This window comes from Trachypithecus francoisi, unplaced genomic scaffold, assembly GCF_009764315.1.
Source record: "Trachypithecus francoisi isolate TF-2019V2 unplaced genomic scaffold, Tfra_2.0 Lachesis_group14, whole genome shotgun sequence".
Lineage (NCBI taxonomy): Eukaryota > Metazoa > Chordata > Mammalia > Primates > Cercopithecidae > Trachypithecus > Trachypithecus francoisi.
In genome coordinates this window covers 18432008-18459375 of record NW_022681459.1, presented here as the reverse complement: position 1 = coordinate 18459375, position 27368 = coordinate 18432008, and the positions used below count along the sequence as shown (strand labels likewise).

The 27368-nt window shown below is 42.8% G+C and overlaps 1 protein-coding gene across 2 annotated transcripts in view; it reads left to right on the top strand.

Moving 5' to 3' along the window:
• TIAM1 (TIAM Rac1 associated GEF 1) overlaps positions 1-27368 on the top strand; it is a 446951-nt gene that overhangs the window by 330882 nt on the left and 88701 nt on the right. For both annotated transcript variants that reach the window (XM_033232291.1, XM_033232292.1), the window contains 5 exons: positions 6371-6595; positions 8703-8888; positions 14614-14760; positions 19268-19342; positions 22258-22428. In XM_033232291.1, coding sequence (XP_033088182.1) covers positions 6371-6595; positions 8703-8888; positions 14614-14760; positions 19268-19342; positions 22258-22428 — 804 coding nt within the window. The remainder of the gene's footprint in view (positions 1-6370; positions 6596-8702; positions 8889-14613; positions 14761-19267; positions 19343-22257; positions 22429-27368) is intronic.

Sequence of the window (27368 nt, the reverse complement as noted above, 5' to 3'; positions counted from 1 at the left end):
CACCACATATAAAATTTACCATCTAGCCATTTTTAAGTGGACAGTTGAGTGGCGTTAAGTACATCCACACTGTTGTGCAACTGTCACCATTATTAATCGCCAGAACTTTTTTTTTTTTTTTTGAGATGGAGTCTCGCTCTGTCACCCAGGCTGGAGTGCAGTGGCATGATCTCGGCTCAGTGCAACCTCCACCTTCCAGGTTTAAGCGATTCTTGTGCCTCAGCCTCCCGAGTAGCTAGGACTACAGGCATGTGCCACCATGCCCAGCTAATTTTGTATTGTTCGTAGAGATGGGGTTTCACCATGCTCAGGCTGGTCTCCAACTCCTGGCCTCAAGTGATTTGCCCGCCTTGGCCTCCCAAAGTGCTGGGATTACAGGCATGAACCATTCTGCCCAGCCCATAACTCTTTTTCATCATGCAAAGCTTAAGCGCGGTCCCCATTACTTAACCACATTCCATATCCCTCTCACTCCGGCCCCTAGCAACCACTGTCTGTCTTTGTAAGTTCCAGGATAGCTGCTTTGCCAAAATTAAATATGTACCATTCAAAGGGTGTTTAACTTTGGTCAGCTTCCTTCATTTTCACTTCTTAAGTGGAAGACAAAGGTGGAAGACAAACTCTCTGACGTCAGAGTGGAGTGTGTTGCTATTGGCTGAATTTGGCTGGGGTCCGCACAGGGGGAGGAAGAAGACCCACTTTCATTAAATAAGGAGAGCAAAAGGCTGTTGTTCCACAGAACATACCAGATTGTGGTCTTTCTTGGGCTTCCACGTGGACTACACAGACTCCTTTATTTTTGAGACATCCCCTGTTTTGCAGTGGAATTCTTACTTTGCTGGGAGATCAGTCAGGATGGGTAGAATTATGCTGAAGTAAGGAGCACTTAAATCTCAGTGCTTTAACATGCTTTCTCCTTCCTGGCATGATCGAGGCTGGCTCCACAGCCGTACTCATCCTAGACTCTTTTGGATCCAGGCAGATAGGAGCTGTATCTTGACACAATGCTTCCGTGACTGTGGAAAGGGGCAAAAGCGAATCAGGCTTTTGTTGAGTAGTGATGTCACTTCTACTGACATTTTACTGGCAAAAGCCAAGTGCCATGGCCATGCCTGGCTTCAGAGGGGGTCAGAAAGTTCTATTCTCCCATATTCCCAGAATGAGAAGAGCTCAAAATATTGAATGGTCATGCCTATAATCCCAGCACTTTGGGAGGCCGAGGCAGGGTGATCACCTGAGGTCAGGAGTTTAGGACCACCCTGGCCAATATGGTGAAACCCCTCTCTACTAAAAATACAAAAGTTAGCTGGGTGTGTGGTTCCTTAGTAGCCTGTAGTCCCAGCTAGGGAATAGGGAGGCTGAGGCAGGAGGACCACGTGAACCTAGGAGGCAGAGGTTGCAATGAGCTGAGATTGTGCCCAGGCACACTAGCCTGAGTGACAGAGTGAGATTCTGTCTAAAATAATAATAATAATAATAATAATAATAATAATAATGGCTGGGTACGGTGGCTCACGCCTGTAATCCCAGCACTTTGGGAGGCTGAGGCAGGCAGATCATGAGGTCAGGAGATCGAGACCATCCTGGCTAACATGGTAAAACCCTGTCTCTACTAAAAATACAAAAATTAGCCAAGCGTGGTGGCGGGTGCTTGTAGTCCCAGGTACTAGGGAGGCTGAGGCAGGAGAATGGCGTGAACCCGGGAGGCGGAGCTTGCAGTGAGCTGAGATCACACCACTGCACTCCAGCCTGGGCAACAAGCCAGACTCCATCTTAAAAAAAATAATAATAATAATAATAGTAATTGAATGGGTAATGCTCATGACGCTGCAGCCTGGCTTACAGAGTAATTAACAAGAGCTGGGGGTCAGGATCAGTGTGTTATATTAAACAAGAAAAAAACAGAACCAAAGCATTTTTTTTTTAAGAACAGGGTTGGTGGAGATTGGGATTTATAATAAATGACTGTGTTCTTCCTACTTTTTCTGGGCTTTTTTTCCCTCCATCTGTGAAAAATGGTCATCTGAGTCCCTTCTGGATACATATTTTTATTTAAATTCTTAAGTTCATAACATATATTCAACCAAGCTTGCTGTCAGAAATTTCAGATGTTTGTATCCGTTGCTCAGGTATTATGTCAGGGTTGTAGGTATTTCATTTTCTTACTCCATGAGTTAGGGGGTGAGGGTAGGGGCTGGGAGGTTCTAACTGAGGCAGAGATGAGCGAGGTTTGCCTTGAAGAGATGGACGTGGACTGCCCCTGAGCTTCCACCTGCCAGGCGTTGGTGCAGGAACCATAGCCTCTCCTTAGTGCTTCGTGCACCTCTGCAGGGGATTGCATCTGGATGCCCCCATATTATCCTTTAAAAATGGGTGAAGATGGCCAGACATGGTGGCTCACGCCTGTAATCCCAGCACTTTGGGAGGCCGAAGCTGGTAGATCGCCTGAGGTCAGGAGTTCGAGACCAGCCTGGCCAACATGGAGAAACCCCATCTCTACTAAAAGTACAAAAATTAGCTGGGCGTGGTGGCGGACGCCTGTAATCCCAACTCCTCAGGAGGCTGAGGCAGGAGAATCTCTTGAACTCGGGAGGCGGAGGTTGCAGTGAGCCGAGATTGTGCTGCTACTGTGCTCCAGCCTGGGCGACAGAGAGACTCCGTCTCAAAGGAAAAAAAAGGCGTGAAGACATGGACTCCACTAAAATCTAAAAGCTCCTCATTTCCACTGAGCCACACAAACAAAATGGAAAGCAAGTTTCGGGTCAAGGAACCAGCTTTTTATCAGGTACTACCAGGCACTTGGGAGGACAGGGTGGAGAAGGGTGAAGCTTCTTGGAACTTCCTTTGTAGTTTTCTAAGGACAGTATTTAATGAAAACTAAAAATATGAAGTATCATATTTTTAGCATAGTTATAGAAAAATTATACTCAACTATTAGGATAATATACCTTGGAAGGATGTTCTTTGAAACTTTCTATGATAGTTTAACATATACACAGAAAAGGCACATTTTGATGGTGTTTAACAAACTGAACACACCCGTCGTACACCCATGTAAGCAGCACCCAGATGAAGAAACAGAAGGTGGCCAGCACCCCAGAAACCTCTCTTGTGCTTCTTACCAGATTCTACCCATTGCATCTCATCCCACCAAAAAAACCTGCCCTCTTGACTTCTAATAGTATATATTGGTTTATCTGTGTTGGTACTTGATATGGTTTGGCTGTGTCCTCCCCCACCCAAATCTCGTCTTGAATTGTAGTTCCTGTAATCCCCACTTGTCGTGGGAGGGAGCCATTGGGAAGTAATTGAATCATGAGGGCAGTTACCTCCATACTGTTCTCGTGATAGTGAGTGAGTTCTCACTAGATCTGATGGTTTTATAAGGGGCTTTCCCCACTGCTTCGTTCTGTACTTCTCCTCGCTGCCACCATGAGAAGAAGGATTTGTTTGCTTCCCCTTCGCCATGATTGTAAGTTTCCTGAGGCCTCCTCAGCCATGCTGAACTGTTAGTCAATTAAACTTCTTTCTTTTATGAATTACCCAGTCTTGGATATGTCTTTGTTAGCAGCATGAGAATGGACTAATACAGTACTTCATATAAATAGAATCCTACAGTATATATACTGCAGTGCATCTGATTCCTTCCCCAAAATGATGTGTGCAAGATTTATGTGTTAGTCTATATAGTTCCTCCATTCTTGCTGTATAGTATTTCATTGTGTGATTATCCCACATATTCATCCATTCGCCTATTGGTTGCATCTGGATGGTGCCCAGTTTCACCCATGATATGCTGCTGTGCATGTTCTGGTGTATATATTTTTGTGTGCATATGAATGTATTTCTCTTGAGTATGTACCCAGAGTGCATTTTCTGGGTCACATGGTGTATGTATATTCAACTTTAGTAAGTAATATCCAACAGCTTTCTAAAGCAGTTGTACAAGTTTACTTTCCAGCCAGCAGCCAGCAGTGCATAGGAGTTCTGGTTACTCTGTATGTTTGCCAACACTGGGTATTTTCATCTTGAAATTTTTTTTTTTTTTTTAAGGAAAAATACTTACCAGATTATTTTTCCATCTGAGCTGGCTCCTTTCCTAATTAAAAATCAAAACGAGGCTGGGCATGGTGGCTCACACCTGTAATCCCAGCACTTAGGGAGGCTGAGGCAGGCAGATCACGAGGTCAAGAGATTGAGACCATCCTGGCCAACATGGTGAAACCCCGTCTCTACTAAAAAAAATACAAAAATTAGCTGGGCGTGGTGGCGCACGCCTGTAATCCCAGCTACTCGGGAGACTGAGGCAGGAGAATTGCTTGAACCCGGAAGGCGGAGGTTGCAATGAGTCGAGATTGCACCACTGCACTCCAGCCTGGTGACAGAGCGAGACTCCATCTCAAAAAAAAAAAAAAAAAGTGCGGGGGGAATAACCCCACCTAACGAGATACCCATTTATTGTGAGACACTGAGAGAACCAGTGATCACGCTTTGTACAGAACACCAGCAGGAAAAAGCTTGGTGCTTTCATTAGATGTAGGAGGGCCTCTCTTTTTCTGGTGGAACTTCAAGGTCATACGTAAGGACAAACTATAAGATAATGACCTGCAAAGACGAGATAACTATAACATAAAGTGAAGCAAATTTAATCTCATAAATAGACATGCATTTTTTTCCCCCTAAATTTCTCAATCTACAAGTCCTCACCTGTGGCTTCCAATGTCTTTATCGCCTCTCCTCCTCCCACTCAGTCTTTACAAAGTGATTCCATTTGCTCTTTCTTCTTGGATTGTCTAGCATATTGAAATCTTCTTTATCCACAGGCAAAATATTTGTTATCCACATAACAACTGCTGGACCAGTTAGGTTTGCCCAGTGGGAGGTGACTTTGTTGGTTGACACCATTTTTAATATTTGATGCTGTTTCTTATGTGGAATACAAAACTGATCCGATTCAGAAGTAATAAAGATAAAGTACTCTCTTAAGTTCCAGCTGCCAGCCAGCATAGAGTCATGTGCTGGTGGGGTCCTGTTAATAAAATATTGTTTACAAGTGGCTGGGCATGGTGGCTCACATCTGTAATCCCAGCACTTTGGGAGGCCGAGGCAGGCGGATCACTTAGGTCAGGAGTTCGAGACCAGCCTAGGCAACATGATGAAACGCCATCTCTACTAAAAATATAAAACCTAGCCAGGTGTGGTGGCACATGCCTGTAGTCCCAGCTGCTCGGGAGGCTGCAGGAGAATTGCTTGAACCTGGGAAGTAGAGGCTGTAGTAAGCCAGGATCGCTCCACTGCACTCCAGCCTGGGCAACAGAGCAAGACCCTGTCTCCAAAAATAAATAAATAAATAAATAAAACCACCAACAACAAAAACCCAGAATTTTGTTTATAAGCCATCACTCAAATGAGTCAGAAAACTAAGAAGGTGCTTCAAAGGAAAAAACAATGAAGTGTTTTTGTGCATGAAAAATGATGTTAGTAGCTCCTTTATTATTGTTGTGGCTGAATAGACTATTTCTTGAGATGGGTTAACTTCTGAGCATTTGTTTTACCTCTCTGGACTTAAGAGAATACCTGGAAAGGTCCAATATCTCCTCACTTGTAAAAACTCGATTGAATTCCTAAAGAATCATTAATAGTGAGTTATCACACATGTGCTGTCTCTTGAAAACTATTCTGACTTGCCTTTCAGAACACCGAGTCACGCCAGTCCCACTTAGGTCACCATTGATGGATGTTGCTCACCATTTTCTTAATGCCCATCTCAAATAGGCCACTTTTAGCACGTGGAGTGTTGTTGGGCAGCTGCAATTCTTAGAGGCTCCCATGGAGTCCCCAAAGACAGTATTTCTTCTGGCTACCTGATCGCTTCCCCAACCCTAGTTCTGTCTTGCTGATTAGCACCAGGATAGGACCTTTGGATCTGGGTTGCAGTGGTTCACGAGGGCAGGGCTGTTGTAGCTTCCTATGTTGGTGATGTCCCTCAGTCCCACTCATGCCCTGTAACTGACCAGACTTATCTGGAAACCGACCTTTGCTTCACAGGCACCCTCGTGAGTAGACACCAAGTTGTCTGTGTTAGGCGTGTCACTTTCACACGTGAGTTCAGTAAGTACACTGAGTGAGCAGACATGGTGGCTTCATTCAGGACAGCCCTTGAAGGGGAGGGGAGAGTGGGCATCTGACCTGAGACTCACTTTTTGTTACTAATTTCCTGAAGGAAGAGGAGGTCAGGTTAGCCTTATCCATGGGTGTCTAGACCTGTCACCTCGACTGCCAGGCATTGCTTCTCTGGAAATGCTCCAGTTCATTTTTCTTAAGTTCCTAAGAGGTGCCTTTTTCTTCCTGCCCCTTCTTCCTGGTACAGACCACTAGCCAGACGGAGCTTGAAAACTGGATCACCGCCATCCACTCTGCTTGCGCCACTGCGGTCGCAAGACACCACCACAAGGAAGACACGCTCCGACTCCTGAAATCAGAGATCAAAAAACTGGAGCAGAAGATTGACATGGATGAAAAGATGAAGAAAATGGGCGAAATGCAGCTGTCTTCAGTCACTGACTCAAAGAAAAAGAAAACAATCTTAGATCAGGTAATCGTTCTTCTGTGTTTAGATCCAGACAAAAATTGTTAGGTCTCTAAAAGGGTTTTTTTTTTTTTTTTTTCTGTTTTGGAATCGTGAAACATCATCAGATATCTCCTCGACAGCCTGTCATCCAGGATGCTGAGTTCTTTATTGTGACTGTCGGTGTTCTTCACTCTTTGTTCGTAGCTGATCGTTAATAGCTAAACGGAACAATATTACATTGAATGAAAGACAGAAACCCAATAGAGGAGCCCCTGGTCCCCACCAAGGATGTGCTGTTCTAGGGATCTGTGTAATTAGAAAGTTTGCAATTTCATTTCCCATATTATCAGACTGACTTGGAGTTCTCTTATGGTGGGGACTCATTTCTGACTCCTCAATAAATTTTGAATTCTTAATTTGGAAAAGGTAAAGTACATTCAAAAGATGTATCTGGCTGGGCATGGTGGCTCATGCCTGTAATTCTAGCACTTTGGGAGGCTGAGGTGGTCATACTCGTTTGAACCCAGGAGTTCAAGACCAGCCTGGCCAACATGGCAAAACCCTGTCTCTACATAAAAAATAAAAAATTAGCCACACCTATAGTCTCAGGAGGCTGAGATGGGAGGATCACCTGAGCCTGGGAGGTGGAGGCTGTGGTGGGCCATGATTGTGCCATTGCACTCCAGCCTGGGTGACAGAGCAAGACTATCTCTATATATATCTAGATACAAATATATATATATAATTGCTTTATATGTGCATAAGTATATTTCATGCTCAACAGAAAAGATTGAGTGAAATGAACAAAGGACATTTTTGCCTGCTATGCAGCTGTCAGTAACAGCCATCTGGTAATGCTTTGACACTTTGTCCTAATGCTTAGGAAATAATTACATGAATAAATGATATTTAAATATTTGAACAATTGACATGGGCCTTCCACATTTCTCTCCCTGTGGGATTTCCCTTTGTTACCTGACATTGTGTTTTTTTAAATTGACGCAAAATTCACATAATGTAAAATCAACCATTTTAACACGAACAATTCAGTAGCATCAAGTACGTGTACAATGTGATGCAGCCACTACCCCATCTAGCCCTGAAATGTGTTAATCTGCCCCAGAAGGTAACCCCATACCTGTGAAGCAGTTGCTCGCCTCTGCCCCTGGCACTATCTTCATGGATTTGCCTATTCTAGGTGTTTCATGGGAATGGAATTCCACAGTACGTGGCCTTTTGTGTCTGGCTCCTTCCCTGAGCTTCATGTTTTGGAGGTGGATCCACATGGTAGCATACATCAGCACTTTACTCCTGAGTTCTGGCCGAATCGTATTCCGTTGTATGTGTGGTGTGTTGATTGGCCATTTGTTGATGGACATTCGAGCTGTTTCCACCTTTTGCGAACAGTGCTGCTATGAACATGTGTGTACAGTGATACTATATTTTGTCGAAGCACAAAGGGAGATTTCAACCATTCATCATTATCTGTCAGCATCACTGAGCCTTCACTCTATGCCAGACCTTGTACTTATGCTTGTATTATCTTTTTCAAACATCCCAACAGCCTTATGAGGTAGGTATTATTTTGCCATTTTGAAAAATGAGGGAATGTCTCAGAGACATGCTACAGTTGGAACTTTGTATTCCAGAGCCTAGGTCTCCACCATCTTGTGTTCCACTTGCACCCTTTGTTCCAGGCTACCACACTCTTCCCAAAAGCACTTGATCGATTGCTTCTAGCCTTTAATTCGTCTCACTTTTCTTTATATGAAAACCCACCTCTTGTTAAGTCATATGGTTCTCTGGTGATGGAAATCTCTACATTTTTACTTCTTCAGTCTTGTGTTTGTGGCCCAGAGCTTGGAGTTGACAGACCTATCATGCCCCCAGTACGAACTCCAAAATAGGAGGGAACAGAGGAACTTGTCATTTTCTATTTATTATGCTGAATTTATGGCTGTAGATCTTTGCAGAAGGAAACATAAGTAACTAAGAAACTTAGGTACCTGTTGTTTATTCCTTAGGATTATAATGAATGCCTTTACGACATGTAGATTTGTATAGGATGAAAATATTAACATTTGTTTCCCGTTTTCTCACTTTTTCTTTTCCCATGTTTTCACTACCGTAGATCTTTGTCTGGGAGCAAAATCTTGAGCAGTTCCAAATGGACCTCTTTCGTTTCCGCTGTTATTTAGCCAGCCTTCAGGGTGGGGAGCTGCCAAACCCCAAAAGGCTTCTTGCTTTTGCAAGTCGACCAACGAAAGTGGCCATGGGCCGCCTTGGAATCTTTTCTGTATCATCGTTTCATGCCCTGGTGAGTAGAAGCTAATGAATTTTTGAAAAACATTAAGCTTGACACTTAATCCTGAGCAGGACTTGACAAGAGTCTCCTAAGTGTTTTTCGAGCTTCCTGCTGTGTGTGGATTTCTGAAATGTCCTCCTATTGCAGTGGATGCACATTTCCATTTAAACCTGTCCAAAATATATTACTTAAGCATCTCTTGATGGGGGGGCCTAAGCTATTGTACAAAGAAAATATGAAAGGTACCATCTTCAGCGTTGTTCACGTGTAGTGTTTGTTGATAGCTCTTGTCGTCTTCAGGCAGTGTCATGTTTGGAACCCAAATACCTATTTTTTATATTAACTTTGTGGGAATGGTGAGTGGAGTGCTCACTCTCATACATCAATGCATTCTCAGGCTGGGTATGATGGCTCAGCACTGCGGGAGGCCAACGTGGGTGGATCACCTGAGGTCAGGAGTTCGAGACCAGCCTGGTCAACATGGTGAAACTCCATTTCTATTAAAAGTACAGAAGTTACCTGGGTGTGTTGGCGCACCCTGTAATCCCAGCTACTCAGGAGGCTGAGGCCTGAGAATTGTTTGAACCTGGGAGGAGGCTGCAGTGAGCGAAGATTGTACCATTGCACTCCAGCCTAGGTGACAGAGTGAGACTGTCTCAAAAAAAAAAAAGAATATATACACACACACACACACACACACACACACACACGCATTCTCATTCTATCTCTTTCTCTCACTCAATCACTCACATACACATAGTACATACACCATATATGGAACACAGATCTCTTTGGAGATCTCCATTTCACTTTATTTTTACTGTTGTTTTGATGACCACGAATACTCGATGCATTAGAGCAAGGCGACCTCCGTGATTCGCTGGCTGAACATATGCGTTGCTTGAGGAAGGGAATTTCCATCCGACCTCTACGGCGGCAGACTGTGTAGTTGTGTTGTGTGTTTATAATCTGTAATTTCATGTACTTGCTAAATTGCGAGCAGCTTTGTGTACTTTTGGCCCCTTCTCAAAAATTGCTGTATGAGTAACATGGTTTTAGTCTATCCAAGTCGACACCCACTTAAAATGTACTGCACCTTAGCACATTTGCTAGGGAATTAAATGTTAAGTCTCAGGTTCCAGAAACAGCTTTGTAAAACCTTAGCTGTGCTGTTCTTCTCTTGCTTTGTCAGCTGTACCCTTCGATTGCATTCAGAGCTATAATTCAGTCAGAGGCGTTTGTATTCTTTATAAATAGATTAGCATCATCATTCAGATAATTAGGGGTAGATTTACATTTTTAAAGAAGTCTTAAACCAATTTCTGGAGTTATTAAAACTGGCATCCTGATTTGTTCTGCTAATTACAGCTCAGCTCTTGGTCTCCCTGGCTACCACCTCTCCATACAGCTATTAAATCCTGTTTTTTCAGTAGTGGGACAAAGTGCTGTGTTGAATAAACTTACAAAAGGTTTTCAGTTTTTGACTCCAGATCTATTTCTCGGAGACCTGGACACCCGTTTTTAACTTAGCCAAATCTCAGTTCGCCTATTCTGCAAATCAAAAACAAACAAACAAAAAACTAGGATAGAAATTCTTCTTTATCTCCTCGTCAGAATATCATCCATTGAGGACGCATTTTTATGAAGGGAACTCGTGGTGTCATTGAGGTACCATCTGTATTAATACTAAACCTTGAGCATCGAAGTGGCTCCCTCCTCTTACTGTGCCTTCTAGATTTTGGAGAAAATAATTTTGCTTTCTCCCTAAAACCTGTGTATGCTTTCATTATTTTCTTCAAAGTCATTGGGCGCAACCTCCCTGAGAAGGTTACCGTTTTACTCTTCCATAATTCATCTTCGGACCTTCTAATTTCCTTCGTCTCAATGTCTGTGATGTGTGTGTATACTTTTCTTTCAGGGGGCAGGCTATTAAAATTTGGCCAGCTGAAGATGGGGATGGGAGAGTTAGTTACTCTGAAGTGTTTTGGTCCGTGGTTTTAAAGAATATTGAAGTCCATACGTTCAACTGTCTGTTCCTTTGTTGGATTTTTGCTCGCTTTGTCAGTGATACAAGTCTGGGTGTTTCAATATGTTCCTGCAACTTCTCTTTTCTGTGAGGGGTTTCATTTCAGACAGAACAAATCAGGCGAGCCTGTTGGGTGTCTGTTCCTATTTGTTGCTTTAGCTCCTGTGGAAGATCCCAGGCAGGGAATTTTACAGTCTGATTTATTAGGGACTCTTATTTTCTTTCCCTCCTCTCCTTGTCATTTGACCCCTGGGATTTTTTTTTCTCCTTGGGGTTGAAACATTCTTCAATTTAGTCTTTGTCCAGATTTTTTTTTTTTCTTCTTTTCAGTGGGGGAGGAGGAAGGAGGAGGTGTGAGGGTAAACAGGGCTGGGTCGGGGAGATTGGAGCTACAATTGAAGTAGCATTCACTGAGAAAGCTTCCCGTAATGCTGCGTGATTTGCAGTAATTAACTGAAGGGCCCCTGCTGTACTCTTTGAAAGAAGGTTATCATTGTTCTTGTTTGCACAGATGAGCAGAATGATAGAGTAATCAGGTTCAGGCCACAAAGGGAGGCATTGTCTGGGCAAAGATCATTGAGAAACTCTTGAGCTCTGGTCCAGCAGTTCTTCTGCCAGCCCTTTTTCTAAATCCCTTTGCTCATTTTGAGTCATTATTGTCTTGGAGGTAGTGGTTACTTTTGCAGTTTACAAGGCCCCAAGCAATTTAGAATACTGCTTATGAGAAACTTAAGTAAAGTGTTGTGTTAAACAGCCTAAACTAACTGGTCAGCTGGTTAACTGAGAATGTTTTTGGGTGTATGGATTTCTCTTTCATGCTCTCTTTGTCTGGAAATTGTAAACTGAAGAGTTACCTTTTCATTGTTGTCACCATATTACATAGGATATGCTTTTGCTTTGTGGTATTTATTTGTTCAAGCAACAAATATATGTAAGTGCCTGGCACCTGTCAGTTTTATCCTTGTGATTAGGACTATAGTGAACAGCACAGAGTTCCTGTCCTCTTGAAGCTTATATTCTTGTGGGAGAAAAGGGTAAGAAATAAGTAAACAATTAACTAGAACAATTAACTAGACACGGTAAGTACAGGTATTGCTGTGTGTATGAAGAAAGCAAATGGTAATATATGTCGACATATTTATACGGCTGCCTCTATGTATGTGTCACTATTAATGACTGGATTTGTTTATAAAATGACTGTATGACCGTGAGGCCAAATGGACATTTTTTTCCTCTAGAATTTAAAATTTTTAACACCATTTATTCAGTGTTGACATAGTCACGTGAGCCTATTGCTTGTCTGCATGTTATAATTTATTCGTTTTACAACCTTTGTTTACCCTTAACAGAGAAAGTGATGAAAATAGAGAAAATTTTTGCATATCTTACGGTGTGTTAGTCTTGTGATTTTGTTCCCTGTGACATCTCCAGTGTAATCTCAGATTAAGATCTTTCTCATGAAAATTCCCACCAGTGTCTTGGATACCACATTTTTCTATGCCCTGATCTGGGTTTATTTGTTTTGTTTTGTTTTTAACCTGCTAAGCTGAGAAAATGCAAAATGCAAGACCTCTCAGCTCCCTCATCTTCCTATTTTTGTTTGGGTCCAAAAACCTTCTCTCTAATACCCTCGTAGAGAAGCTGTTTTGATTCCTGTTTTTAATGTACGTAGGGGTCCCTGCCAATCCACCCATGGGGCTTCTGCGGTGTTTACATTGTCAGTACTGAAGCCCCAGAGAGGCGTGCCTTCCAACCAGCACGCTGACTGCTGGGGAGGCCCCTCATGTTACCAACAGTGCCTCATCCCCTACGCTGCTGTCAGTTGGCATCTGTCACATCGGGAGCTGCCTGTGTGGGAATCTACAAGTAGGTTCCAAGACATTCACCTCTGGCAACAAAAGAGTGGGTGGAGAAGTTTCATTTCAAGTCTGACTTGCTGTTCCTCCGGCCACTCCCTTTTTTTTGAAAGGCAAGCCCGTGGGTGGCCCATGGAGACATCTTCTGGCAGAAGTTCCCTTAAGTTCCTGGGACTTTGCTTTTGCCACCTGTAGGATAAAGTTCAAGCCTGAATGTTTTGCCTGGGAGGACTTTCTGGAGTCCTTGTGGAGATTCTACTTGAGCAATTATCCTGGTGACAGATTTACATTTAGGGTGTTCCCTTGTGAAATGCTTCTCTGGGTTCGTGCCACTGGACTCCAGGCTGGGCGACAGAGGGAGACTCCATCTCAAAAGAAAAAGAAAAAGAAAAAGAAATGCTTCTCTGGGTTGCTGGCGCGTTGTAATATCTCGACAGAGTTTACCTTTTGTTTAACAAAAAAATAAAGTTTTCTTTCCCATTTACCTAAACGTAGGACATGTAAGTGATGCAAGTCTGGTAAGGTGCCTTCATCCTCACTGAGCCCGGTCCCTTTTGTCTTGTTATTCTGCCATCCTTGAAAAGGCTTGGGTAGGGACATCCTCGACCACAACACACACCTTCCTTTTATCAGGAAAAAGAAAACGGATAGGATAGCGGAAAGGGTAACAGAAAACCCCCTCCCGTTGAGCACAGTTCCTGGAAGTTGCAAATAGTTTTTTTGCTTATATGCCATTGACCAGAACTTAAGCCCAATCTATGCCCTGCTTCAAGGAGAAGAAGTCATCTTGGACTTAGTGGCTGCATGCTCACTTACATTTGAGGTATTTGAGATTTTCCTTTTTTTTTTTTTTTTTTGAGACAGAGTCTCGCTCTGTCGCCCAGGCTAGAGTGCAGTGGTGTGATCTCAGCTCACTTCAACCTCCACCTCCTGGGTTCAAGCAATTCTCCTGCCTCAGCCTCCCAAGTAGCTGAGATTACAGATGACTGTCACCACGCCCAGTTAATTTTTGTGTTTTTTTTTTTAGTAAAGATAGGGTTTCACCATGTTGGCCAGGCTGGTCTCGAACTCCTGACCTCAGGTGATCCACCCGCCTCTGGGATTATAGGTGACTGTCACCACGCCTGGCTAATTTTTATATTTTTTTAGTAAAGACAGGGTTTCACCATGTTGGCCAGGCTGGTCTTGAACTCCTGACCTCAGGTGATCCACCTGCCTCAGCCTCCCAAAGTGCTGGGATTACAGACATGAGCCACCGCACCTGGCCTACTTTGGAGATTTTTCTAAGATGGAGTAGAGGATGGATATTGGGGGCCAACCATCAAATTGCCTGATTTTAAAACGTGATTATATCTATCCTAAGCAAACAAAATAGTAGAGATTGGTAATTTTAGATTTAACCTGGAAACCCAGGAACAAAAATCTGCTGTTTTTCCACTATTGTTGCTGACGCTTGAGCACCATTTTTCAGTAGAATGCAGAAACAGCTCTGTAGCATTTGGAGAGAAAGCCTGGCTTATTTCCCTTGCTGTTGTAGTTCAAGCCTGTGACCAGAAGGACATGTCATTTTTGGAAACAGAACATACATGTTTTATTCCTATATTATGTATTTTTGCTGGTGATTTCAAACAAGGATTGAATTTGCCAACCTTTCATTTCCATTCTGAATCCATGAAGGGCTCTCAAAGTCCCAGGATATCTGGGTCATGGATTAAATATTTTAGGCGTTGGGGTCAGGGTAGGCTGGCATGATGGAGGAGGGTTTTTTGAAGGGTGGGACTTACGGGGGCCTCAAGACATAGGTGGATGGTCCTGACGCATCTCCCTTGTGGCTGCTTGTCCTTGCCATCCTCAGGTGGCAGCACGCACTGGTGAAACTGGAGTGAGAAGACGTACTCAGGCCATGTCCAGATCCGCAAGCAAGCGAAGGAGCAGATTTTCTTCTCTGTGGGGTCTGGATACTACCTCCAAAAAGAAGCAGGGACGTCCAAGTATCAATCAGGTAGGTTCCAGAGCAGATGAAAAGCGAGCCCACACAGATCGCTTCTGTGGCCTCTTCAGTTTGGGATGTATGTGTTTCTTCATTGAGGCTGAGTGTTATTTAAAATCAACTAGTTGACACAAAGAAGCTAGCTGTGCTAGACACTTTTAATAGGTAATGCATACCCATAACGTTGAACTCTGCTATTAGTCTGTCACCAAGCTGCAGTTTCCCACCTGCATCCTTTCCAAACCCTTGTTAATTACAGACCTACTCAAAGCGCATAATTCACCCTGAGTCTTCAGGAAAAAGCAGGGCTCTGCAATGAAGCCAAGTGGGCACCTGAGTGCAGTCTTTTTTTTTTTTGGGATGGAGTTTCACTTTGTCACCAGGCTGGAGTGCAGTGGCACAATCTCGGCTCACTGCAACCTCCACCTCCCTGGTTCAAGTGATTCTTCTGCCTCAGCCTCCCGAGTAGCTGGGACTATGGGCACACACCACCATGCCTGGCTAATTTTTGTATTTTTAGTAGAGATGGGATTTCACCATATTGGCCAGGCTGGTCTTGAACTCCTGACCTCGTGATTCACCTGCCTTAGCCTCCCCAAGTGCTGGGATTACAGGTGTGAGCCACTGTTCCTGGCCATGCTTTTTAAGCTGCCTCTGGCACTGCATGAAGGGCATCTTCCAGGGAAATCTGATTATTCTCTGCCCTTGACTTTTTGGGGTTGACATTAAATGGGCAGATCCTCTGCCTACTGGAACGAGGAGCCAGGAATCTGAGAGAGCTTGCCCACTGCCGCGGCCTCCTTCTGCTCAGGTCCAGGGGCTGGAATGGGATCTCGGTATGTCATGAGGGCACAACATAGCCTGGTGCCATGACGGGTGGTCCGCTGACCATGTGCAGCCGCCCAATTCTTCCCCATTAATTTGACTTCTTTGACTTCTTCACTCGCCAAGGCCAGTCTCCTGCTGGGGTTACTCCGGGAAACTCACTGTCTGTTGTTATTGTCATCCTTGCCCTTTGACTTTGAGAAATTAGTAGCTCCGGAACTGCTTGTTTAGATTTGAGGGACTAAAGGTACACGAGCATCTGTAGTCTTTCGGAAGAAGAATGTCCTGTTTGTGGGCTGCAGTGGCTGGAAAGTCAGGCCTTCAGCATTTTGGAGGTCATGACTAAGACTGCTAGTTTGACCTATTCACCCCGTGCCCTTATGCAAAGTGAGAAGACGTCATCGACTGACTTCATAGAATGATCTCTCTTTTTTTGCTCTGACAGTTCCAGCCATTAACTTACTTAAGAAATGAATTTTAGGCCGGGCGCGGTGGCTCAAGCCTGTAATCCCAGCACTTTGGGAGGCCGAGACGGGCGGATCACGAGGTCAGGAGATCGAGACCATCCTGGCTAACACGGTGAAACCCCGTCTCTACTAAAATATACAAAAAATTAGCCGGGCGAGATGGCGGGCGCCTGTAGTCCCAGCTACTCGGGAGGCTGAGGCAGGAGAATGGCGTAAACCCGGGAGGCGGAGCTTGCAGTGAGCTGAGATCCGGCCACTGCACTCCAGCCTGGGCGACAGAGCGAGACTCCGCCTCAAAAAAAAAAAAAAAAAAAGAAATGAATTTTAGAAAAGTGATTAGTCCTGAAAGCTGATGCACTGAGTCCCTTAGCTGACTATGATACTCACCGGCTTGTTTTGTTTTGTTTTGTTTGTGATGGAGCCTCACTCTGTCGCCCAGGATGGAGTGCAGTGTTGCAATCTTGGCTCACTGCACCCTCTGCCTCCCAGTTAAAGCGATTCCCCTGCCTCAGCCTCCTGAGTGACTGGGATTACAGGTGCTCACCACCACGCACAGCTAATAGCTAATTATTTTTATAATTTTAGTAGAGACAGGGTTTCACTATGTTGGCCAGACTGGTCTCGAACTCCTGACCTCAAGTGATCTGCCTACTTCGGCCTCCCAAAGTGCTGGGATTGTAGACGTGGGCCACCACGCCTGGCTGATACTCACTGTTTCAATGCGGCATTTCCCTATCCTTGATGGAACCTGCAGAGAGCAGATGAGCAAATGCTAAGCGAGTGTGAGACTGAAGCAGTTTTGCAGTTTGTCCTGTGGTCTTTGGGGAGAGTAGATGATTGAGCTTTCTTCCATGGGTTTTGCTTTTATGTAAATCTAAAGAAAAAACTGTGGAGGAAAGTCAACATTTCATCAGAAAAAATCACATGAGAGACTTGATGGTTCTCAGTTAAAACCTGCAAAAGGAGGACATGAATGATCAGCATTTCTCTTTTTTTTTTTTTTTTTGAGACACAGTCTCACTCTGTCGCCCATGCTGGAGTGCAATGGCGTGATCTCAGCTCAGTGCAACCTCTGCCTCCCGGGTTCAAGCGATTCTCCTGCCTCAGCCTCCTGAGTAGCTGGGATTACAGGCGCCGGCCACCACACCCGGCTAATTTTTGTGTTTTTAGTAGAGATGAGATTTCACCATGTTGGTCAGGCTGGTCTTGAACTCCTGACCCTGTGATCTCCCGCTTTGGGCTCCCAAAGTACTGGAATTATAGGCGTGAGCCACCACGCCCGGCCCGTTTCTCTTCTTTTGGGAGGTGGTGGTGTCACTGTGTATGTATCTTCTGCCCTGAGCGTTGGCTCAGCCCACTGCTTCTGGACTTAACAGTTTGGACTTGTTTTCTAGCAAAACCCTTTGTTCATGTGCTTCTGCTTGACTGGCACCAGGTTACGTTACCGCCCATTTCTACTGAAATATATGACTGAATTTAAATGGATTCAATAGAATGTTTTAACATTTTTCTAAAATCAAAGCACAATGTAATGTCAAACAATTCTTTTAATTTTTAAGTATGAGTTTTTTATATTATTATTATACTTTAAGTTCTAGGGTACATGTGCACAACGTGCAGGTTTGTTACATATGTATACTTGTGCCATGTTGGTGTGCTGCACCCATCAACTTGTCAGCACCCATCAACTCGTCATTTACATCAGGTATAACTCCCAATGCCATCCCTCCCCCCTCTCCCCTCCTCCCTAAAGTATGAGTTTTTAAGAACCTTTTGCTTAGCCATAAACATCCCAGTAGAAATCTACTCATTAATTCTGCAATTTGAAATGGACAAAAATTATGTTTTGTTTCTTTTTTTGGCTAAGTGTGTTGGCCATGCCTGTAATCCTAGCACTTTAGGAAGCAAAGGTGGGAGGATTCTTTGAGGCCAGGAGTTTGAGACCAGCTTGGGCAACAGAGCAACACCCTATCTCTACCAAAAAAAAGTTAAAAACATTGTATGCATTTGTATGTTATATTTGCATGGAGGAAAGGCTTTTTCTTAATTGTGTACATTATCCTGATACTACATGCTATTCTAATTTTCATGATATCTTTAAGTTAGCAGGATTGATTACATTTCAAAGAAGAGACAGTTTTCTATTTTTTAAATTAAAAAAACTCTATGTTGCCATGTTGAGGTAAAAAACTGTAATATTCTCATGCTCTACTTAAGAAAGTATTACAAAGCAAACATTTTTATTTACAAGTATCTGGTCGGGTATACGAGGCTATAAGAGAAATGCTTCATTGTGGGTTTATCTAGCTCGTTGCTTTTGCTAGTTTCTTTTATTTATATTTATATTTTTCTCTTTCTTTTTTTTTTTTTTTTTTTTGAGACAAGGTCTCAGTCTGTTGCCCAGGCTGGAGTACAGTGATGTGTAGTCTCAGCTCGCTGCAACCTTGACCTCCAGGGCTCAAGTGATCTTCCCACCTCAGCTTCCCAAGTAGCTGGGACTCCAGGAACATGCCAGTATACATGGCTAATTTTCAAATTTTTTGTAGAGACAGGGTCTCACTCTGTTGAGCAAACTGGTCTAGAACTCCTGGGCTCAAGCAATCCTGCTGCCTCAGCCCCCCGAAGTTCCAGGATTACAGATACGAGCCACCATGTCTAGCCTATTGTCTTTCTTTCTTTACTTTTTTTGAGATAAGGTCTCCCTCCGTTGCCCAGATTGTAGTGCGTGATGTGATCTTGTGATCCTCCCACCTTAGCCTCTGGAGTAGCTGGGACTACAGGTGCGCACCACCCCATGCCTGGCTAATTTAATGTAATTCTTTTTTTTTGTAGAGATGAAGTCTCACTATATTGCCCAGGCTGGTCTCAAACTCCTAGGCTCAAGCAGTCCTTCCGCTTCAGCTTCCCAAAGTGCTAGGGATTATGGGCATGAGCCACCATGCCCAGCCTATTTTCTTTAAATAGAGATGAATTATCCAGATTTGAGAGCCAACTTTTTTTTTTTTTTTCCAACTGTCAAAGACATAGGGAAGTGATCTAGATAGAGGGATGTGTTTTTCCAGGTCTGCTCCCATAAATTATTGTACCTGCTTTGGGATTTGATGTAGGAGTCTCTGAACATGTGTGAAAGGTTTTGTCATAGCCATGCCCATTTCCTTCCCCCTTCCTAGATTTCGTATGCCCTGTTGCCCAGATTCCTTTTTAAGATGGTACTTTTGTATATGCAGGTGTTTGGAGAGGGAACCGAAGCTGTAAAGAAGTCTTTAGAGGGAATATTTGATGACATTGTTCCAGATGGCAAGGTAAAAAAAAACATGTGTTTTCTTTTCTAAAGGTACCACAAGTGCATCAACATATACACGGTGCCGTGTTGTCTTGAGCTACTAAAATTAAGTAAACTCAATATTAAAAACTGAAATGATCAGTTTTTAAAAGTTATGTAATAAGTCAGCAAGAGATGGAAAATCATTTTATATTTAAAACCGAGTAGTAGTGAGAATATTCTCCTGCTGACATCACATTTCCCATACTTACCATTCGATGTGTGAGTTTCTCACTAGAATGTAAGAGGAAATTTGGGTTCTGAATAGCTGAATATTTTATGCCATTGCAATTTCTTTCTGTGTACAACTTCTCTTCCGAAGAGGTGTGTTCTTACTACCCTCCCTCTCTGCCCACACATGCTGTTTTGCTCCCATTAGTTTCAAAGAACTGTTCTGATAGTGTGTTCTTTTAAAAAAGAAAAACAACAAAAACGCATTTGCCTCCCAAGTCAAGTATTCAATTAAATATTCGGCTGGGCATGGTGGCTCATGCCTGTAATCCCAGCACTTTGGGAGGTCGAGGTGGGCGGATCACAAGGTCAGGAGATCAAGACCATCCTGGCTAACATGGTGAAACCTCATCTCTACTAAAAATACAGAAAAAAATTAGCTGGGCGTGGTGGTGGGCGCCTGTAGTCCCAGCTACTCGGGAGACTGAGGCAGCAGAATGGTGTAAACCCAGGAGGCAGAGCTTGCAGTGAGCGGAGATGGAGCCACTGCACTCCAGCCTACGACAGAGCGAGACTCTGTCTCAAAAAAAAAAAAAAAGAAAAGAAAAGAAAAGAAAAAAAGAGTCACAGACTTGGTTCAGCCTTGTACTTGGATTTAACAGGGGCTTTCAAACTGCTCTGATTGAAAGCCCATAAAAATACTGATTTTTTTTTTTTATATTGGCCACTTTTTTCAGCCTCTAAATAAATAGATGTCTCTCGTTTTCAAGACCCTAGTAGTGATACTGGGAGCCTGTTTGTGTGGGGGATGGGGGGTGGTCTAATGTGACCTTGGTGTGATCCTCTGGTTCTCAGGCTCAGAATCAATATGACAGAACTCAGCCCTCAGTTGCCATGTAACCAAGTAGTGTCAGTCATCAGTGGCTCAGCCTCATGTTGTAGATGGCACTGAGTTTCAGAATCCAGAGTGCCATGAGGAGTTCTGCTATTGGAGGGGGAAGAGAGAAGAGTGGTCATGGGAAGGCCTTTTCTTTCCTTCATACCCAAGCTGCTGATGAATGATGCTATCCTGGATATAAAGGCCACTGTCTTTGGAAATACTCATCCATGGCCACTGTCTGAGCGTCTGTCTCTGATGAAATTTGAAGAAATTCAGTTTTTGGGCCTATGTGCAATGCAAGCATAGTTTTTGATGTTAACTTGGTCATTTCTGAGGTTGGCCAGTTCATCTTGCATACCATTATTAGTCGACATTTAATACTGAGACATCTTCTCTAGACCACAGAACTTGGAAACTGCAAAAGTTTGTCCATTGGATTTCTATGTAGCATTTTTGGTTTTCCATTTTTCCAAGATACCTCTTTCTCCCACATCCTGGCTAGAATCCCTTGTTCTCAGAGTGTTTAGATGCAAAACTTGGGTTGATTCAGTGCTAAGGGGCATTTATTTAATGTGGCACGCTGGAACAGAGTCAGAAGATTCCAATTATAGTTAATGGGATTTAGGTATGTTGATTGCTTTTTGACAGTTCCTTCCCTGGAGTCCAGCTTATCTGCTAAAGCAACTCTGTTCAAAGTCAAGGCTGAAATTACCTTCCGCAGTTGGGTTTAGTTTAGTGGCTTTTACCAAAACGTTTTCCCCATTCTTGGATACCATTCTTCTTATGAACAGAGGTTGTATTACCACCTCTCAGCCTTCATTGGGAAATTTGTTTCTTCTTGTAATTTGCTGATACCAGCCTTGTTCTTACTGATCAGTAGGTACATATTTACCAACTAGTGGCCTGCTTATAAATCAATAATGAAGGCCTATTACTTAGCATATATTGAGCATCAATATTATGTTTACATTGCTGAAATCTAACATCATTCTTTCCTTGCTTACTTGTTGTGTGGGTGGGAGGTGGGAGATGGGCTCCTTACATTGTATCAATCTAAGCAACGTAACACTGTATCAATCTAAGGAATATCCTCTGCTTCATCTGCTTAGCTTGCTTAGGTTTAACCCAGCTGCTGAAGGAGGTCTTTGGACCCTTCTCCCACATTCACAAACTTCGTTTCACTCCCTGGTCCTCAGGCACAGTGATGGGGGGATACAGTGATGGCAGCAAAGGAGGCTTGTTTTTGCTACATTGTGCCATGAGGTTATCCATCAAGTTCTTTGACCTCCATCTGGAAAATGGAACTGTCTCTGTCCCCGGGGTCGTGCTGAAGGTCCAAGGAGAGCACAAAAATGATGCTCTCTATAAATATAAATATGTAGTGCTAAAACATCTTTTTGAAAAAAAATTATTGGGGCGTCATCATTGCTTTGAACTGTAAAGTTCACATGGCAGATATGCTTGCTGTAGGAATTCCCTGCTTGAAACTTGACATGCGTTTGTGGAAGAAGTAAGAACCATGAAGCTAAGCTGAATAGGTGACCCCTTTCTTTCTTTCTTCCAAATTTTGATGCCCACTCATTCATGCCGTGATCACCTATGGATGCTGTGGGCCAGGTGTGAAGCCTGCCTCACAGCTGAGGTTTGAAATCTCCCCATTGCACCAGAAGTGTGCTTTCTCAGTAGTTTCTCTCTCTCCAAGGGTTCCCCTGCGTCCCACCCCTGCCTCTGCTTCTGCCCTGGGCCATTTTCATAGGAATCGGTGATTCCTGTGTGCAGTCTGGGGATCTAGGGTTGTCAGAGCTCCACTGCTGGTGCTCTGCTAACTTTATTTCTTGTTCTAGAGGGAGAAAGAAGTGGTCTTACCTAACGTTCACCAGCACAACCCTGACTGCGACATTTGGGTCCACGAGTATTTCACTCCATCCTGGTTCTGTCTGCCCAATAATCAGCCTGCCCTGACGGTCGTCCGGCCGGGGGACACTGCACGGGACACCCTGGAGCTGATTTGCAAGGTATGGAGCTGCTTTGGGTTGTTTCTCCAAGAACAGAATGGGGTGTAGGAATCTTCTAAGGCACACATGGAAACCTAGAGTCACGTGGGAGAGGAAGGTGCTTAAAACACACCTCTCTTTCATTTCGAGCAGCATTGCATTCCTTTGTGATAATATTCATAATTATATTAGTGAATGCTTCACCTTTGGAAGGAGAGGAACTCTTCTAAGTAGCATTTTTCAACATGTGTGTTTGATAGATTTCTAATGCACGTATCACATGCTCATTGCAAATCTTTTAGAAAATCTAGGTGAAGAACACAACAGAAAATTAAGGCCACTCTTATACACAAAATCCAGAAATAACCATTGTAAACGTTTAGACGTTTGACCATTCATTCTTTCCCCCCCCACACACATGTACATGGATTCAGTGGCATCATATTATGGGTACCGTTTTGTCACCTGCTCTTTAACTGATACACTATGGGCATCTTTAGAATTTGGGAAAATGGAAGGAAATATAAGTTTGACCTCCATTGGTGGGAAATTCCTCTTTTGTGAACACAGAATTAGCCTTTTTAGAAACAGGACAAATGATTGAGCTCCTTTTCTCTACTTTCACCTTAAACCATGGAAGAAATGCCTTGATCTTTTTCAAAGAGAACCTGGTTTCATTTTTCCCCCTGATGGGCAGCCAGGTGAATGGCCTTAAGTTAGGGGAGAGAGAGGAAAGAAGAACTTTACTTGCATGCTTGTTTTTATTTTTACATAACGAATAGCATTAATAGTTCTTGTGGTAGTCATAACAGGTCTGAGCCTGAGAAAGAGCTGAGACTTTGCCATTGTACCCATGGAGGAAGTGAGGGCCTTAGCTGCTTGCCTGAGCTCACATCACAGTCAGTTGCAAAGGAGAGACTGAACCCACGTCTGGCTTCTCTACAGCATGGGTGCATCCTGCAGTGCCGGGCGTCCACAAGAGCTCTCAGAACCTGGGTTTAGTCTTCAGGAAGGACAATCAGTAAGGCTCAGAAGAATCTAGAATAAATTCTTAGGGGAGCGAATTGGTCTTCTTTGGGGCTGCTAAAAGAAAAAAAAAAATGAAAAGCTTTTCTATCACAATTTTATCCTAGAAGAAGTTGGATGGATAAAATGACGTTTTAAAGATCTCATCATTGCCGGGCGCGGTGGCTCAAGCCTGTAATCCCAGCACTTTGGGAGGCCGAGACGGGCGGATCACGAGGTCAGGAGATCGAGACCATCCTGGCTAACACAGTGAAACCCCGTCTCTACTAAAAATACAAAAAAAAAAAAAAAAAAAAAACTAGCCAGGCGAGATGGCGGGCACCTGTAATCCAGCTACTCTGGAAGCTGAGGCAGGAGAATGGCGTAAACCCGGGAGGCGGAGCTTGCAGTGAGCTGAGATCTGGCCACTGTACTCCAGCCTGGGTGACAGAGCGAGACTCCGTCTCAAAATAAATAAATAAATAAATAAATAAATAAATAAAGATCTTATCATTCAACACAATGTTTGTAAATACTGAATGACTTTCACTACCTCCACAAGTACCTCAGTTTTGTAGTTATACAATCAGCAATTTTTGTATTTAAAAAAAAAGCAAATCACAGGCGGCTTTTTAAAGAAGAAACATGGCTCTTCATATGAATCAGGGAAATAGAACAGTCCAGCTCAAATTAGCCTCTTAAAATGTCTTATGGATGTGGAGGATAAACAGAAGAATCACTTGTTTTGGGCCATAACCAAAGTCAGCCCTGACATGGATGTTAAAAATAAATGATAGCACCTCTCTATGTGCTTTGAATACTTCATGTACGAGGGTTCTAGCTTTTGGAGATAATGGTATCTCTGTTCACAGTTTTTTTCATGTTAATTACTTAACAAAACTGGTCTGTAGAGGATTTCTGCATTCCTTTATTTATAGATTAGCACAGTTCTTTAGAGACGCGTTAACATTCTGCAGAGCTGAAGAGTTATTGTCAGATCCGCAGATGAAGGTGTTAAAAGTAGGACTTTCTGGCCTTTTTGTATATAGCCCAACTCTGGAAGGTGTTTCCAGAGGAATAACATGGCTTTGGAGCATCCTACGCACACTGGCTTTCAACTCAATCGGGAATCGAAGGTTAAGCCAAAGTTTTCCAATTACCATTGATTGGTGGAAGATTGATCAATGAGTGAAGCAATGAATGATTGGCCCAGTTTACGTATATTTCAAGCTTTTGCTTTGGAAGAAACTAGAGGAATGAAGAATAGTATTGTCATTGCACAGTTAGAGACCATATCTAGATAATGTAGTGGAGTGATCCCCTTTAAAGTGTTTGTTACTGTCACTTGAAGGGTTTCTGATGGCATCATTAAGGTACAAAATCCCTTTCTCCAACAGTAAAAGTCCTGCCCAATTTTCCCTGGGCCCAGTTCTTTTTCCTAAGACACAGAAATAAAAGCAAAGACAACGTGGTGTGGAGCAAGCTTTATATCTCATGAGTTTATGCCAGGCACGGTGGCTCACGCCTGTAATCCCAGCACTTTGGGAGGCTGAGGAGGGCAGATCTGTTGAGTCCAGGAGTTCGAAAGCAGCTTGGCCAACATGGCAAAACCCCATCTGTACTAGAAATACACACACAGAAAAAATCTCATGAGTTTAAAAATGGAAGACTTGTGTGTGCATTTCAGAATTTGATGGTCTTTGGGAAAACACCCATGTAGGAAAAGTGATATAGTATGCTCAGGGCCAGGTGCCTTCTAAAGCTTACTTCTTCCTTGGAAAACACCTTATTGTAATTAGTGGATCTGATTTTATTCTTAAGAGGGAAGGAGATAATGGGGAAAACAGTGCCCCATGTTATTAACAATCTAATATCATGGTGAATATTCCCCCCCCGCCCCATTGAAAACAAAGATGATTGTAAAAATGCCTGTCTTTTGTTTCATTATTGTTATTCTCAATGTCTGGTGATAGATGCTTTCTCTAATATTTAATAATCAATCTGTTTCTTCTGTCTCTTGCATTCAGCTCATTCTCTTTCCTATTCTATTTGATCCACATCATTTCACATCAGTTTGCCATCTGCCATCTGAGCACCAGTCAAGTTCTGGTATAGTAAAAGTTTCAAGATCTTCATTTCATATACAATTCATGTCAGAGATGTTACTGGGATGATTGTTGCTAAGTATAGCAGGTAACCATGTTGGCCTATAGGTTTTGGATATATTCTGATCATTACAAGTACAAAAATAATTGCAACATATTTTCATTCATTTCTACGTACTGATATTATTCACATATGACCATGTGTCTCATGCTTTTACTACGTCAGCTATGGCTTTGGATAGCTATAACCATTGGCATTTAAAGAAAGAAAAGGTTACTTTGAAGGGGAGGGAAAATATCTTTAGAAATTCTACGATAGCACTTTGTGTGTGTGTATGTGGATACATATTTCTGTATGCAGTGACTACATGTTTGTATTTCTGTATGCAGTAATTGCATGTTTATATGTCTTCTAGAAGTTTGACTGAAATGGAAGAATATGAAGAGAAATAGAAGAGCAAAACATAATGGATTAGGAGATCTAAGGCAGTAAACTCTGAGACATGTTATCTATTTTAATTGGTGCAAACTATTTACTGAAAATATCTACATCCTTTGAAATAGTCATAGTAAGATGCGAATTTTAAAAACTATGCCAACTAAACTAAAAATTGTTGTACCATAATACTTATGGTATAATTTGTGGCTACATTGCCTCAAAATGAATCAAATGCTAGTAACTTAAGTACATGTACATTGGAAAACAAACTTAAATTTTTTCCTAAGTGAATTTTCCTTGACTGTTTCACAAGTCTGAATTTTCTTTTGAATTTTCACTTGAATGTTTTATGTCTAAAGCAAGGCCACACATTTAGAATTACTATGTTTAAATATCCATTAACATTTGAAATTCTTTTGCACAAAGATGTATTCTGTACATGGTTAGTTGTTTGACTTGCTTTGATACTGACTAACAGGTATCTGAGGAGCATAACATTGTTCTTGATAGTTCTGATGATCTGATTTAATTAATTCATTAAGATTTTCTTTTTATGTTAAACCAGCCATGATTAACAAGGGCTCATAACTCGGAAGCTTTTACCAAAATAATAAGACACACTGGTATATATTTTGATCCATTGTCCTGTTTTGAGAGTAACTCTTTACTGACCAAAATTAGGGCTCTTAAGTTACAAGTAAGACCATTATAATTTTTATGTTCGCTGCTTGTGCTGATTTTTTTTTTAAGTTATCAAGATATTATTGTAACTTAAACAAGTTTGAAAAATATGATGGTTGGTGGCAAGAATCTTTTTTTCCTTTTACTTATTTATTTATTTTTTTGAGACAGGGTCTCACTCTGTTCCCCAGCTGAAGTACAGTGTTGCAGTCAGCTCACTGAAGCCTTGACCTCCTAGACCCAAGCAATCCTCCCACCTCAACTTGCCGAATAGCCAGGACTGCAGGCTCACCCCCACCATGCCTGGCTAATTTTTGTATTTGTGATACAGACAGGGTTTCACCATGTTACCCAGGCTGGTCTCAAACTCCTGGGCCCAAGCAACTCGCCCACCTTGGCCTCCCAAAGTGATGGGATTACAGGCGTGAGCCACCATGCCCAGTCAAGAATCATTCTGATTACCATTGCTATAGTTATCATTCTTTAGTTCTCCGCAGTGCATTACACAATTTAAGTGAAGTGCCTTGACGTTCTCTGCACGTATGTAGAAATGTTTTCAGCGCTGTAGCATTTAGAGGGTAATGGAGTTCTCCATAGTCCACACCAGGACCACCTTAGGCTGTCTGTGCCTGACAGTGGGCTGTCTCTCACACTGAAGTTTCAGGAACCAGAATCTTCTTAGGTGAGGTTGCTGTTTGGGCCTGATTTCTGGAAGACAGTCTGTTTCCGTG